This window comes from Scatophagus argus, chromosome 1 (assembly GCF_020382885.2).
Source record: "Scatophagus argus isolate fScaArg1 chromosome 1, fScaArg1.pri, whole genome shotgun sequence".
Classification (NCBI taxonomy): Eukaryota; Metazoa; Chordata; class Actinopteri; family Scatophagidae; genus Scatophagus; species Scatophagus argus.
The window spans coordinates 20,884,944-20,901,626 of NC_058493.1; the positions used below are offsets into that span (position 1 = coordinate 20,884,944).

The 16,683-nt window shown below is 38.6% G+C and overlaps 1 protein-coding gene across 7 annotated transcripts in view; it reads right to left on the reverse strand.

Annotated features, from left to right (window-relative positions):
• The window catches only part of LOC124060217 (protein diaphanous homolog 3-like), a 146,955-nt gene that overhangs the window by 104,585 nt on the left and 25,687 nt on the right, over positions 1-16,683 (reverse strand). For all 7 annotated transcript variants that reach the window (XM_046390898.1, XM_046390934.1, XM_046390917.1 and 4 more), the window contains 10 exons: positions 14,946-15,082; positions 14,348-14,453; positions 12,368-12,478; positions 11,745-11,863; positions 11,413-11,529; positions 7,555-7,673; positions 7,391-7,455; positions 6,450-6,554; positions 4,606-4,908; positions 2,995-3,109 (listed from right to left, as the gene is read on the reverse strand). In XM_046390898.1, coding sequence (XP_046246854.1) covers positions 2,995-3,109; positions 4,606-4,908; positions 6,450-6,554; positions 7,391-7,455; positions 7,555-7,673; positions 11,413-11,529; positions 11,745-11,863; positions 12,368-12,478; positions 14,348-14,453; positions 14,946-15,082 — 1,297 coding nt within the window. The remainder of the gene's footprint in view (positions 1-2,994; positions 3,110-4,605; positions 4,909-6,449; positions 6,555-7,390; positions 7,456-7,554; positions 7,674-11,412; positions 11,530-11,744; positions 11,864-12,367; positions 12,479-14,347; positions 14,454-14,945; positions 15,083-16,683) is intronic.

A 16,683-nucleotide genomic window follows, 5' to 3' on the forward strand; every position in this document is an offset into this window, starting at 1 on the left:
TGACCTGCTCGCTCAAAAGTAAAAACACCAAATCATCGCAATTTGTTCGCTGTGGATGAGTTAATTTGGTCCAGACCAGCAAAAACCACATCCCACTCTGAATAGATTAACAGAAGAGTCCTGAAAAATATATTACTGCTGTGAATATAAGGTGTACTTAGTCAAATAAAAATGTGTTTCACCCTTTCAAATGTAGTAAAATGTGAAATTTTTCCACTTTAAATGTAGTTGCTGAATGAGTAATTCCATCCATCCAATTCTATCCTTCTCTTAACACATTCAATAATAATAAACAACAATCAGTTTAGTTTTTTAGACATTTGATTAAGTAGAGGTCTGCCAAGAAAACAACAATGATGGTCTCAAAACAAACTCTTCCAAGTCCCCATCCAAACTCAGCAGTTTGTGTACAGGAAGGCAGGGATTCTCAGCAAGAGACAAACATCACGAAAGAATAAGGAAGTTTCAAGGGATATTAATGAATATTTAATAAGAAAAACCGAGTGAATACTGTTTCATACTGTGTCCTTTTAATGTTTAATGCCGATCCAGATGCTGCTGCTCTTAAGTGAGATGAAACATGATGCTACACGGCTGTGTTAATAAGAAAACAAGCTCACACGCAGGTATGCATACACGTACACTCGCTGACACACAGCAGCGGTACCAACTGGGTCCGACAGCTCAACCCATCAGTCACGCTGCTCCTACAGCCTCCACAGGGAGGAGAGGGAACGGGAGTGAACACAACCAAGAATAGACTCGAACCATGAGAAAGGTTTGATTTCGTCAACTATTTCATGCCTTTCTCACCAAATCTAAAATGCATTATCCATAAGCAGTAACAAACGAGGCGTCCGGCACACCGCAGAGAAGCAGTGCCTTTGAGTGCCTCTTCATATGTTGAGAGGTGTGTTTCATTTTTACTGTAAAATGAAATGCTGTGTGTGGATGTGTGGAGGCTCTGGATCATTATCCAAACATATAAGTACAATTTTCTGGTGACGGACATCCTTCTTTTGTCCTCTCCAGAGAATATCTGCTTGACTGTCTACCTACCTGTTTGCCATTTAGATATGCCTCCATTATTCAACACCTTGACAGAAGGGAACAAGGGTGTTCTTCTGTGTAGGGGGGGGTCATGTGTGCCTTGAAATGAGCAGCATAGAGTTGTGACAGGTAGATAACACCTGGATGAATAATTCAAATTGGCGTAAGCTGGCTGAGTCAGTGACAAGACAAGAAAGAAAACACAAGACATGTGAATAAATCATCAGAGGAGGGACTAATAGACCAAGCACAGGAGAGGACAAGACTGATAACATCTCTTGCTACCTCCCGCTCCAGCTTTAATCATTCCAACAACTTGTACATGAATATTCCAGATCTTGTCAGCCATACTAATGTGTGAAGATTTAACTGTATGGTGTCTTATCATGCAGAAAGAAATAGTCAGAATAGCCCATCAAAATCTCAAACAATGTGACAACCTTGTTGGCTGCAGACTGGTGACTGATATGTTAGACTCTCTACTCACAGAGGGGTCGGGGGGTTCCATGTTGTTCCCAGTTAAAAAAAAAAAAAAGAAATAAAAAAAAAATAATGAAATAAATCATTATGCCTTGGCCCCAGCAATAGCCATGGCCAGGTTGCCTGTATGTACAACGTCCATCCAAAGTCAATGTCCATCTCATTCTTGTGAATGTGAAATTTCAGGAAGATAGAAAATTTCTCAAATTTGGAACAAATCTCCACTTGGATTCAAGGAAGAACTGATTAGAATTTAGTGGGCAAATTTCAAAGGTCATGGTCTCTGTGAACTCACAAAACACATTTTGGGATATAACCATGAATTCATATGAGAATTATGATAAGAAACAGACTCAACATATTAAGTGAGAAATCACCGAAGCTGTATGCTACATGCGTTCACATGTGAGAGCCTGTCTGAGGCTCCGCAGCCAGAGAGGTGACATTTTTCATTAGTGTGCGGATATGCATGCAGCATAAAAATAAATCTGTCACTTAAAAAAGACAGACATTCAGAAAAATCAGAAGATCGTCATTTAAAAGAGCTTCAAACATGCAAAATATATATATATATATATATATATATATATATATTATATGTATTTTTTGTGTAAGTATTTTCAGAATATTTATTTCAGTGCCAAGGTTTCCTTTGTCACTTCAGTTTCAGTTTCTCAGCTCAGTTCCTCATTTGTTTTATTTTCTGTGACAAATCTTACTTTTTAATGCCAAAATTCACAGTCATTTTTCTGGCCCCATGTAGTTTTAAATAACACTGCTGTTGTGCTGCTGTGTTAATACTATTCTGACTCATATCTCCAAGCATTGCAACAAAATAACACATCAGGGATTGTATTGGGCAATGAAACTTTGAAATAAATGAGGCATTGAAAAGAAATCAGCATTCTATTTAATTTGGCATTTATGGGACAGCAGAGGAAACCGGACCAAACTGAACTCTAAAAAATAAAAAAGAAATGATTTCTGTTATGCATATCTCACCAACCATTAAGTGAATTGTTTGCTAACAGTAGCCTAGAGGGGTAGTGCAAGCACTCACACACACTTGCCTGTGTGTTTGTCATGCAATTCCTCCTCAATGAAGTTGCACTGTCAATTACTCACAGGCACAGATGAGTGCGCGCACACACACACACACACACACACATGCACAACACAAAAACAGAAAGAGCATTTGCATTTTTCTTCCTTGTTTTACCACTCCAGCTCAACTTAGAAACTCTGCCATTTTCCTTCCCAACACCACAATGAAAATTTAATCCAAAACTGAGACGGGGAGGCAGAAGTAAAGCTCAGTGAATCAAACAAAGAAACAATAAGTTAATAAGTGTGTGTGCGTTTCTGCCTGTTGATGGCGGCAAAGCCACCTCAGAATTTAAGTGTAGAGATTAAGCAGATGGACATTAAATAGATATTTATATAAAAATGTAGTGAGTGTCAAACCTGTTCGTTGTGAACAAAAAGTGAGAGCAACTCTGCTGAGTAATTCTGGTTTTGCGAATTGGTCCTCATCAGCCAGCACCCAGAAACAGCCCTCTGACATTTCCTGGGGACGAATCTGAAAACACACATCCACAGGTCAGAAAATTTAATTAACACACGATTCTATGTTTTTTAAGTTACACTGGCATGAGAGGGAAAAGTCAATGTAAAGAAAACGCTTAATTCCTATCAGATATTCATGTGTGAAAGTTACAAAATACTATTCCAAGTGGAATGGCTGCACAAAGTCCTGACAGTAGCTATCAAGTAAATATAAATGTTAGCCTGTGAGTACTTAGAATTATATTCTTGTTATTAAGTTGCATAGTACCTATGTTCCACTTACTTTGGGACTGAGTTGGCACACTCTCGGCCCGTCCTTTAATCTAACACTGTATTCTAAGACGTCAAGTTCACTGCTGGGTAGAGACACCCCAAAGCTACTCTCGGGATACAAAAAAAATACAAATCTCTTTAAATTCAATGCACACTTGACTGAGCAATATTTTGAAAATTAACATTTACTGCAGTGAAATGAATGCTAGGATTGCTGATGCCTCATAGAATCACCACCCTACTCTCCAAATATTCACAGTTTAAATCAAACTGAAGGTTAGGCATGCTCAGGCAGAGCAATTGGAGATAAGGAACACATAAACTGTTCTCCGGACGCGTTGGACCAGTCAGGCTGAAATGCTCATCCTAACCTAACACCATAATTATAAGAAAGTGACAAGTCTATAGTATGTCAAGGCTTCTCTGCTGCCAGTTTGTCTGGATGGGCTCTTCCTGTTGGTCAGTGGTTTGATCACTGAGCTGCAGTCATTAAAATGTTTAGTCAGTACTTTCTAATACTGGCTGAGCCACTCAGCAATAGCAGAAAGTTTGAAATGTTGGTACTGAAGAAGTTTCAGAACAGCTTTGATCCAAACATTCCCATATGTGGAGGCCTCATACAGCTGTGCCATAAGTCTTCCTCATATCCTACTAAAGGGTTCCCTTGAAATTCCAAGCATATGGTTTTGCTTGCTGAGCACCTGTAATGATGTTCATCTAAGATTAAATTATTAATAAAACCACAAACTAACATCACTTGTGGTCTCAACTAATATTGCTTTGTAGGGAACAACATCTGTAGAGGTGTTGTTCTGACAATCGCATCTGATCATCTGTTATTTTCAATTACTGCTGGTTTGGCAGAGAACTAGAAAGTTGTTGCTCAGTTCTTAGAAAAACATCTGTACTGTTCAGGTGCTGCCAGTGAACATCAGGAACAAAGGGACAAAGAGCAGAGAAAGGTGCCACTATAAATACTTGGCCTAAATTTTCAGTTTCTTCTCCAAAACTTTTTGTTAACCCTAATCCAGTACCAAAGGAACATATCTCCATCTCTTTAGACTTTATTTTACTAAATACAGAAATCCGTAATACTACCAGTTACCAGTAAAGAACATATACTAGATGTATAGATGCAGTGCAATCAAACATAGTGAAATATCCTGGGAAAAAATACATTCTCTTCTTTTAAATGACCCTGTGTTACCTTAATGCATGATAGAGACAAAGTCTTACCTTGGACCAGTTGAGGCGCTTCATGGAGATCTCAGGTTTGAAGTCCTTCTTAGGCCTGAGGCCATAAGGCAGAGCATGGTGGGTGGGGGAGCCTAGAGCACCTCCTAAACCTAATGGGGGTGGAGGGGGGGCACCAAAAGGAGGAGGCACTCCAGGTGGAGGAGGTGGGGCAGAACAGCCAGGCAAAGGAGGAGGAGGAGGTGGTGGAGGCGGCACCCCAGGCACAGGGGCAGGAGGTGGAGGCCCAGACGGGGATGCCTGTCCAACATGAGCGGAGGAAAGATTCACAGGTACAGCTCCAAACTAGAGAGGCAGACAGAAGAAAAAACATGGGCGCATATGCAAAAAGTTCAATAAGTAATGTCAGTTAGACAAAGTGTGACAGCTGAGGTTTTTCTCCCCAGACTGAGCAATTACTGCATCAGAAACGCAGATGGTAGCCTGAAAATAATAAATACAACAACCTTGTTAATTATTGTAAATGCCCAGAGCAAAGAGGCACTGTTGGTGCCCTGGAGTGCGACACTTGAATGCAATGCTGAGGATTACTATAAGCAAATCTCAATCAACAAATGGCAGTGTATTATGCTAACAAATCTAGAACTGTTATTATGCTTTATAGTATATTATGCTATAGCCAACACAATACACTGCAGCTGAAGGTTCCACAGGACTCCACTTACACCTAAAACTAATAAAAACATCCATCCATCCATTTTCTATACCGCTTATCCATCAGGGTTGCGGGGAACTAATAAAAACATTTATTCATAATAAAAAAGATAATGCAAAGCCATAAACACAGAATTTACATTTCAAAGGAAAAAATGAAAAGACTGAAACTGGACAACTACAGAATCTGCCATATGTGTAGCACAGTGTGCATTCCTCTCAGAACTGAGTAAAAATAACTGAAGCGTGCTCTTTCAACCACCCAGCAGAGGCCAAATGTTCAAAAACGGTGCAGATTTTTTCCAGAACATACCCACAATAATTTGTTTTTTTCAAAGCTGAAAATCAAATGTTATAACCAGAGCTACAAAGCTTCTTAAAATTGTATCATACGGAGCAAATGGCTTATTGATCCATGCACCAGTTTTAGATTAAAGAAGCACACTAAAGGTCAGCCCTGGACCCTTACTCCGCCACTGCCTCTAGAGGGAAGAACACCTTTGCTGAATTAACAAGTGTTGGTGCACGTGTGTTAGTGAGACGGACACAGACAAAGACAGTGAGATAAATTGTGTCTGTGTACCCACACTGGCTAAATGAACCACCATCATCTGAACCAAGGTACTATTTGAGTATTCATTCTGTGTTTGTTCTCTCAAATTGAAAATTTATCAGGAAAATAAAAAGGAAGTTCTCTTCCCCTCTCTGAGTCTGTAGTTATCTTGCAGTGCCAGCGCGTGGGAGCAACTCTCTGGAGAGTTGGGGGGTGTGGAGCGGTCCAGTAGTGAGGTTGAAGGGGGGTTGTCAGAATAAATTGCTTTTAGAACAATTTCCTCTTATGGGATAAAGATCAGAGAATGGCCAGCATGGAGGACTGGTCAGTGTTCTCATTAGACTTAGTGTCAGCCAGCCAGTGGAGCAGCCCCCATGTCAAACCAAACAGCAGGCCCCAGTGGATAAAAACCCCCACCCCATCCACACCCCAAAATAAAAAGAACATCTCATAATGGAAAGTAAGAAAAGAAAGTAGAATCATTAAATGCCAGATTTAAAGGGTTTTTGTCAAGTAATTAAGGATAATTTTTCTCACATCGACTAAAGAATTAACTTGACATCATTTATTTGACATTTGAAAAATTGACATTGCAAAGGAAAAAGCACGGGACATGTACCTGGGACCTGAAGGCCTGCAGCTCTGCTTGGAGTTCAGCTATTTTTTCTTCATTTTTAACCAGTCGTGTTTGTGACTCCTGTCTGTTCAGAAACTCCTCATCAAGCTAAAAAGAGAAACACGTAATTCAAATTAATCCCACAAGCACACACTGATATTGGATTACTATAACTGGGAATTAATATTTGCAGTACTTGTTAAACTGTTTAAATCGAATGGTACAACAATCTTGTGTAATAATAATTAATTAGAATATTATATAAATTATATTATCTTATATATATATATGGTTACATTGAAAAGTTAAAAACAAATGTACAGTTGTTACTGCCACGAATTACTCTACTGTTCTTTAACATTACAAAATTGTTTGGATTCTTCAGTTGCAATCTTAGAATTGACTATTTTAAAACAATAAGCCTGATTATTATTTTACAGTATGACATCATATTCTCTTCATATCCTATTCTCACTTTCAAAAGACATCTTTTTCTGTTTTTGCTTTGGAAAATAGCAGTAAATAGCACTAACTCCTGCTGACTGCAGCTGATATTAGCTACTTAGTGCAAATAGCTAGTGGTTCCATTCGCTAATCAAGGGGCTCAGAGGACAACAGAGTGTCAGTGTTTACAGCACAAGCACAGAAGCTTTGGACCGTGGGGAAGAGGAGGTTTATAATGGTGCTGTGGAGACCCCCCTGGAGAATACTAGAAGGCAGAGGTGCCAGAATGGGCACAGAACATGAAGTTGGGCGAACGGGCAGCGGAACCAGGCTCAGCAACCTTCCAGTAAAAACAGGCCAGTTTGATCTCAGGTCTTGAAAATGTTGTTTTACTGTCTACACAAGTGTTACTTTATCGAACAAAGTAGAATAAATGCCATTGTGTCTGTGGTGATATGTAGCAGGATGAAAATGTTTCTTTTCTTTTTTTTAATACTTGCCTTCTGCGCCAGTTCAGAAGCCCTTTGTTCATACTCATCAGTTCGAGCTTTATCTACACACACCTCTAAAAACAAAGAAAAAAAAAACATCAGTATGAAAATCATTTATCTTTTCTAAATAAATATCAGTAATTCAAAAAAACAACCAGAAGTGAGTGGCTTACCTAATAGGTGGCTGAAGTCCACATCTAGACGCTTGCGGTAACTGAAGTCCGGGTCAGTGCCACTTCGATGAAGCACAATTTGAGACACACACTCCTCAATGATCTTAAAGTATTGGGGCCTGAGAGTAAGAGTAAGTGAGAGTTATGAGGAAAAAAAGACAAAGTGGCAAAAAAAACATACATAATCTCATACTCCTAATCTGCTGTTAGTATGCATTTGTAAAAGACATGTGAGAGGAACTGAGCTGTCTGAAGGACATGTGGCATATCCCAACAACTTCTACAGTTATGCCTGTGCACCCAGGTGGAGTCATTGCACAATGGAAATCAATGATTTTAAATGTAACAGAAGGCTCTTAGTTGGGTCTTCTTACCATCATGATATATTACTGAGTCAAATCAAGTCAAGTCTGAGAACAGATGAAATTTGAAATCCACCTACACAGAGCATACATACATACGATACATTTTACATGATTGAACAACATCATTAATGCTGCTGACAGGACTATCAGGTCCATCTAGAATTCCTAGCCATCAGCTAACCCCCATTGCCACAACAATCCAAGTCATTCAGAAGAAAACGGGTGAACACAACAATAATAGGGAAAGGAAATACATAGCAGATAAGGACACCTGTAGCAAAATAAAAATGATGGGTCTAAAAAGCACAGAAGGGGGGCTGAAACTGGGTTCTTCGTAGAGTGATATAAAGTATGTATTTCATGTCTTTTGGTTTGTTCACCACCACTAAGACTTAGAAACCCATTTACCCATTTATAGACCATTTACAACTGTGCAAAAACTATTTTGATGATACTGAGCAACGGGGAATGGGAAACTAGCCTTTTAGAAGCTATAGTATAGAGTAACTGCAGTTAAATTGTTTTAAATGTCTCTATTGAATGCAGTGATCACAACATAACTACGGGCATGCCACAATAAGAAAAAGAAGATGTTGAAATGCAACAACAGATGACACGCAGGCCTGCGAGGCGAGGTGCTACTGCAAGTAGTGTCTGTTTGATCTGCTCATTATCTTACAACAATGCTGCAGAGAGTCCAAATCCCTTCCACACCAAATCATTACCTAATACTTTGAGAATTGTAAACAGCAATAACTCAGGGACCCTGCCTTCCTAAAACAATGCTGAGACTGGATCTGACATGATGAATAGCTATGATTTTGAAGATGAGCTCCACTGTGAAACCGTAGTGCGAATGAAGACAAAAATATTAACAATCAAACAGAATAAGGCACGTTGTCAGTCAAGCTGCTGGTGTTCCTTTCATTACTCTGTGACTTTGGGCTCCCTGTGTAACAGGGGACTATATATTCTTGACATCAAGGACTGACAGAAATAAATAACAAAAGATCACTACACCAGTAAGCTGCAAGAGATGATGCCCTATGTGCCAAAGGAGTAAACTATTTAAATCAAAAACATTGAACAACCCGAGGAAAATGTATACTAAAAAAAAACAAAAAAACTACTTGACAACAACTAAAACCACTATGTAGATCTACACCATATGGTATGTGATAAGAACTCAGACCAGAGGAACTCTTGCTTGTATGATGATTGTAGGAATTATTCAGATTTTTAATCTGTTAGTTTTATGAATTAAATTGCCAAATAGTGCATAAAATGAAGAGGGGCCATCACAATTTCTAAAGCAGGAAATCCTCACATTTGAGACCTTGAGCCAAATAGAAAAAATATCTATTTTATGTTTTTACATGAAAGATAAACTTTATCCACAAATGAATAAATACTGAAATACTGCTTATATCTTCTCTCAATTCAATTATTTGTGGTCCCTAAGCTCTGCCACCTTTGGTTGATCTTTTTTAAGCTTGTCAAGGTTTCTGTTTCTGTATGCACAGACAAAGTTTACAATACAAGCTGCTGACTCACCACTCAAAATTCTCAGTAATTTTTAAAGCAATTGGTCCTTGATTGTACACAGAGGAAGACAAAAGCAGGCTTCTCATATCTAGCTGGCAATCATTGATTATGTTGGCTGAAAAGAAATTAATTAATTAATGTTAGCTCCATGAGATGACTGGAGAGGCATTGTCCAGTTGCCACTTGAATGTTTTAAGCTGATGCGTTTTAAGACAAAACCCTGCGAAGGTCTTCGATTTGGCCTTCATACCCAAATATATGCTATTATGTTAAAAAAAAAAAAAGTGGAAGTGTCTCTAGGATAAGTTACTGTTGCAGATAACAAGGCATCATTCTCCCAACCCTTTATATGGTGTATTGCTCTTAATGTAACTCCTTGCACACCACCCCAACATTGGTTCATAAGGTGTAACTGGTACTTTAATCCATGTGGTTCAACAGGTTATTTACCAGAAGATAAATAAAGAAGATTTTGCAGTCTGTACATGCTGTGGTTATTGAGAAATGCACACGGGGGGCAAGGGACTGTCTTTATGTGTGTAATAAATATTCTAATGGTGTTACTAATCCTTACAAAAAAGATGGCACCAGTGTTTGTAGCTATAAAAACACCAATGTTAAAATGTCAATATAATTTCAGATTTCAGAAAGCTAATCAGACAGAGCCAGAGGAGACCGCCAGACATTTTAGGTGTTGTTTCTGGGAGAAAAATTGCAGGTGATTCATTTCTTATTCTTCAGATTAGAGCTCCATCTTTTGATCAAGCCGTGGTTTAAGTCACACCCAGCTGTGAGTGAACCAACATAAAATAAGCCTTTGAAAAGAGCCATTAATAGAAGATGAGAAATACTCTGGAGCCACGGTTGCTGAAGATGGCTTGGAGATGAAAGAGGCTGCATTCTCTTTGTTAGCCAATGTCATTGAGAGCTAATAAAATAGTTATATCACAGAATTTTAGTCCAAGACAAAAATTAAGCAATAAAAGTTTAAACATCAAGTCATAGATGTCTCTGTATGGTGCTGCAGAGATTGTAACTGAAGTTAGTGTGCTAACCACCTAGCCATGGCTCATGTCTCATAATACCACTTTGTACTTCAAGAGGTGATAATGAGTCACTGTTGTATTCAGACTGCCCTCAGTCCAACATGAAAGAGGGAAGAAGTAGGACTGACCTGAGGGCTTATTCTAACCTCATCAGTCATGTTGGAATGGAACAATACACACCACCAACTATTACTACCACCAACATCCATCAAGAAATCATGTGAAGTGACGAAGAAAAGACAGAAATGACAGAAATAGAAACAAAACAAAAGTTAACATCAATGTTTTCCTCTCCTGGACACAGTTCTTGCCAAGTAAAGGAGTGAAGTTTGGTGCTATAGCTGATTAAAATCTAGAATTACAAGAAGTCTAAGTGAAAGACACATAAGAAGACTCTGAGTGTAAATGAGATCAGAACTCAAAAGAGGTAAACTGTTTTTTGCTTTTTTAAAGCAAAAAACAAAAATTCCTTCCACTTAAGATAATGTTGGGGGCAGACGTGGCCTAGAGGTTGGAGAAGCGGCTTGTGATCGGAGGGTTGCAGGTTCGATTCCCCCACTGAATAAGCAGGAAAAATTGGGTGCGGTGGAGTGATTAATGAAAAAATACCCCCCCCCCCCCTCCAATTAGTCAGCTGATGTGCCCTTGAGCAAGGCACTTGACCACCAATTTGCCCCCCAGGCGCCTGACAGTGGCAGCCCACTGCTCCTGTGTGTTTCACTGCATGTAATTTGCTGGGTGTTGCATGTGTGTTCAACCAAGGGTTAAATGCAGAGGAAAAATTCAGTGTGTGCATGTAAAAATATATATACTGCCAACAAAGCTGACTCTTCTTCTTCTATTCTTCTTCTTCTTATAATAAATGATGTGTGTATCTGTGTGGCGCTGATTTTTTTTTTTACCTGACCAAGTAGTCATTGCGTATGAGCATCAGGTGCTGCAGTATAGAGAGGAAAAAGGGCTCTGCACCGCTGTCCTTCACCATGCTCTGCACAATATTGAATACGTCAGCCACATCAGTATAGAGAGTCAAGGGCTTGTACGCAAACTGAAACACCACATTTTCACATAAAAAAAAGAAACTACTAAAAAAGTAATTTCAAGAATTATGCGTTTTTGAGGAATGGCTGACCTTAATGCAACAAATGTTTCAAATGTATATAAGCTAAGAGAAAAAGGCAATGAATAAGAGCTTAGAGTCACGCGCTTCTGTTTTTAATGATGAAAAGGATATTCCATCTCGCTCTTGATGTCTTCCAGCCTATGAGAGAACTCTATCATGTCCTCTTCTTTGTGCTCCTCGAACACCCTCAGTTGAATGTCAAGGGCCTCATTTCTGATGGATGTTAGTTGCTAGAGATGGATTATGGTAGAAAAAGAACAAAGGGTAAAACACATTCAAACAGATGAAGAATTAAGCAAAATACATCAGAAAGGGGCTTGAAAGCGTCTCTGTCATCAGCACCAAAAGGAAAGCATCATGCTCATGTAGAGACAAGAAGCTGATTATAAACTCTATTACTCATTGTGATAAACAGGTGAAGGGAACAGCTCATCGCTTTAATTTATTTGTTTTCTTGGCAGCTACAGCAACATTGTTTACAACAGATTAAACATGTTAGGTAGATGGCGTAAAAGCCAGTAGGAAGATTATTAGCCCAGGCACCAGAAACTTTATTGGTTTCTGGGTGCTGGCACAGACAGAGGACAGGCAAACTCACCCGTGTTTCATAAATTATTTGCTGGAGCAAATCTACAATATTTCACTGAAGTGGACGACTCATTTAAATATTAATACAAGGTCAGTGTGAGTTTATATCATGTGTCTATGTGTGTGTGTGGTTATGTTGTGCTTACCGGCAATATCTCTTTCAGGCCACATCGCATAAATTCATTTCTGATGTGCAGCCTGAAGTCCAGCTCATCAGGAGATGTTACTAGTGCATTGATGAGCTGCATGCATGCCACCTGTAATAGGAAGGATACACAAAACAGAGCAAGAGAGGGAGGGATAGAGAGAGAAAGAGAGAGAGAGAGAAGAGTAAGAGAGGGAGAAACCAAAGAAAGGGACGACAGACTACCTCTTCCAGAAGTTGATGAAAAGCAAGCCAGCATGCATTCTAAATGAGTTATGTCAGTTGAAAGCAAAGGACCATAACTAATGCATGTCTATTTTCTCCAGTCACCAAATGGGGGGAGGGGGGGGCTGATTTTAATATTAATGCAACAACTGCAGACCCATACACACAAAGCTAACTAACAGTCAATTTAAGGGCAAACTCGCTCTTTTGGAAGCTTTTTTTCACTCCCTTCTGAGTTTGGTTTACTTCACAGGGACCACTGCATTCTGTGACCATTCAACTAGCCAGGCAAACAGACAGAAAAATCAATTATTGATCAGTAAAGCAATCCACTCATGTGTGAAAAGAGGGTATGGCAATGCTAAAGCCCAAGAAGCTTATTCAGATGTTTTAAGGTTATGGCACTTAGTAATTGCCTGTCTTCAAAGTACCAGGCAGTTAACATAAAGTTGTTTCAATATATACAAATACTTTAATATCACAATCAATACACAGGAAGCTGAAACTTGCTGAAGATACCTATGACAAAGGGAAACATGAAAGATCACTGGAAGGTTAACATCATTTTTCAACAGTAAAACATTACAATACAGATGCTAGTATTTGACAACTGTAATCTGATTCTAGTTCATAATCCATTTTAATAGTTAATATGTGCTTATGTATCTAAATTAGCCTCAGCTCTGTATTCAGAATAATGTATACATTAGGTCACTTTTAAATACAAAAAGAAACTCATCGTCAGAAAATTCAGACATTTGATTTTGGTGGTCCGTCATGATTCCATGGTTTTCCCAGGCTACCAGGGGATAAATGCAGTCAAGGAGAACAGAAAGCCTTTGGCCACACATTGCCATGGATAGTATAACTGCATCTGTGCTTAACTAATACATATAAGTATACATAAGTATACTGTGCTGTGTATTCTCATGTGGAATATATCAAAAAAAAAAAAAGACTCCTTAAACTTAAAAAAAAAAAACGTTACAGTATGAAGGGCGATGTTTGTATCGCCACAGATAGGTTTTGTGTATTAAATGGCTCTGTGTGAAGAAAATTCTGGCACCCCCCTCTTTCCTGTCTTCACTATTTTCCCTTACAACTGCTTCCTTGATTCTCTGCTTCTGAGAATTTCCCTGCAGCGTTGCACTTGTCAAAGGCAGTTACAGCAAACTGAATGCAAATACTACAGATAATACTACAGGGGACAAAAAAAAAAAAAGATCTTTTAATTAGGTTTAGAAACAACCAAAGGACTAAATGGTTGTACATGATAGAGTTAGGCTTATCATGTGTGCATGTGTGTGGTGGGAATTTCTTCATGGCCCTCTGCCTCCAATTAATAACGTAGACAACATACTTAAATCGTGAATTACAATAAAGTTACAAAAAAACAAAACAAAAAACAACGCAAACGGTACAGTCAGATTAACAAGTCCTAAACTGCTTCATCACTTCACAGTTGTCTGTAAGAGCCCTAAAACGCAACTCATGTTGGACACTTAACACTACAACATAGCAGTTAATGAACAATGGGTACTAGAGCACTGTGATTCACAACGCCCAAAAGTCCGCTTTGAGTTAAAACAAGACCATAACTAAAAAAAGGTCCAAAGAACGCGTATGTAACAAAGAAACCCTGATAATGGTGTGGTTGTGAAATGGTCAACTTCACTAAGCAATTCCATATTATATTTCAGAGAAATCTGAGGGAAACAACAAGGTGTCGGTGGCTGTACATGTACTTTGCACTTACTTGTAATTGAACTGAGCAATCTCGTAGTCCCTGCACAATAGGACCGAACCTCTCAATGGCTCGCCATTCCCCTGCTGTGGTGATAGCTTCAAGCACCTTTTCCAAACTAAATGAGAACATGAACTGCATGAGCGGACAACTGGAAAAATGAAGAAATATATTCATTTAAAGAGATTTTGACCACAAGTTCCCTCCTGTTCCATTGTATCAGTGGTTCCTTTCTTGTCAGGTTGACCCAAGTGGATGTTTTTTTCATGGAGATACACTATACAGTGAAGGACCTTAAATTGATAGTGAATGTAATGACAATTTAAAACAAATGTCCTGAATTTAATTAATTAACTTCAAATTCAACTGGACATATTGCTATGTCTTATATTTGAAAATGCATTTTTTAAAATGACCATTATAAGCCCCGCAATGCCCCTTTGATGTTAACTGATAATAAATAATGACTTGTTGGACCATTATTTTACAGCCCAAGCCAAAGGAGAGCCTTGATGAAATCAAACATGTCTTTATTACACATTAGAAAAGGAGTAAAATGCCATATAAATGCAGCATAAATGCAGAGAGAATGAGCAAAGTCTGGACATACGTGTTCTCTTCGCCCACAATGCAGATGGCTGACAGCAGCTTTACCACATCAGTCATCATGGCAGACTGAGTGGGATCGATGGCTCTTGCCAGTAGTGCAAGACTTCTCTCCTCGCCAAGGATTCGATCCAAGCCATACTGTAGTAAACAAACCCAGATATGGGGTAAAACTGCCCATTTGCAACATGAAGAATACAAAATACATCTTGCAAGAACACCATTATTAGAAAAAATATCGTATACAATGTATAGCGTGCCATATCAGCACTGCACAATAAGGAACAGTTTCAGCAATATTCGCAGCTATGAGAATTTGGGTTGTTTTGGTCTTTGTGGTTAATTTGTACAGAGAAACACCAAACCATCAGTGTCTGATTTTGTTAAATAAAACGTCAGTTTAAATGATGAATTAAAATTAATTCAGTGTATGTAGAACAATGAAAAAGAGCTTTACTTTACTTCTTTTTTTGCTTGTGTTGTGCAGTTTGAAAAACAATTAAAAAAAATACTTTTGGTGGAAATACCAGGCATTACTGAGCACTTGAAAGATCATTTCTTTTCAGTGTGGGCTTTATACATTTGAAAAGACAGTCAGTTAGCCAAGTTATGTGGCATTCAGATGTTATCCTTGTATATGTATATACATATAACCAAGGACTTAATAAAGCGCCCTTCAGGAGAAGGACACAATAATCAGACTTTTCTTCTGCAAAAATCTGTGGTTGCTAAAATTCAAGAAATGAAAGAAACTTTCTGACTGTCATTCCTCTTTTAATGCTTCAAAGAATAATTGATATTGCAAGAGCAAATTTCAATATTTGTCAGTTTTCTGTAAACTTATGTAAATGTAGCAAATCTTCTAACTCCTCAAAACACAAGACATATAGTTTAAATACTGACTGACACTGAAGTCAGAAGATACTCAACATGTAAGTAAAATTAGATAAAAGTAAAAGCTCAGTTACTTTATGCTTTTATAATAAATGTGCAGCTCAGTCAACACTTCAAATCTGTATTAATGAAGTATGTACTCCTGATACAGATAATGTGTTCAAAGGGAAGTTTCCCAGTGTGGTAACTTGTAGTAAAATATCATCATGCCATTGGTGACACACAATAGAAAACATGCAACTGTGTGACTTGACGCAGGAAGGCACAAGAAAAAAGGATGCACTGACAGCTGGCACAGAACACCTGTCTTCTTGGCATTGTGGGTACATCCTATCCCAAGATGCCTCTCTAGCCAGGGAAAGGTCTGGGCTGACAGAAAGGCCTACGGGTAAATGCTGGCGTCTGGCGCCTGTTGAGACGCAGGATTACATGAGACCTTACAGCACACTTTGTGCCAGAGCGGCTGTATATCTGTCTCTACTGGGTTTTAGCTCCATGTGGCAAGTTTTTTCTTTCTTTTTTTTTTTTTCTCTATAACTGCTGTGGACTAAGAGCACACAAGCAGGAAAAGCTGAAGCACTGTGGAAAAAGCTGCTTCAACAAAACATGTTTTAATGTACAAATGCTAAAGCCTGGGCGATAATTCAGCATAACTGTCTATTGACCTTTTTTTGTCACAATATGATCACATTGTTTTGCAGTTTTGCTAAATCCCGTAACTCAAACATAGTGCATAATTTGTAATTAAATAATAAAAAATATTATGCAAGTTTATGGAAAAACTCCATCATGACTGACTGAATGATCCATTGTGTTTTCAGGTGCATTAAGTAGGTTATAAAATATAG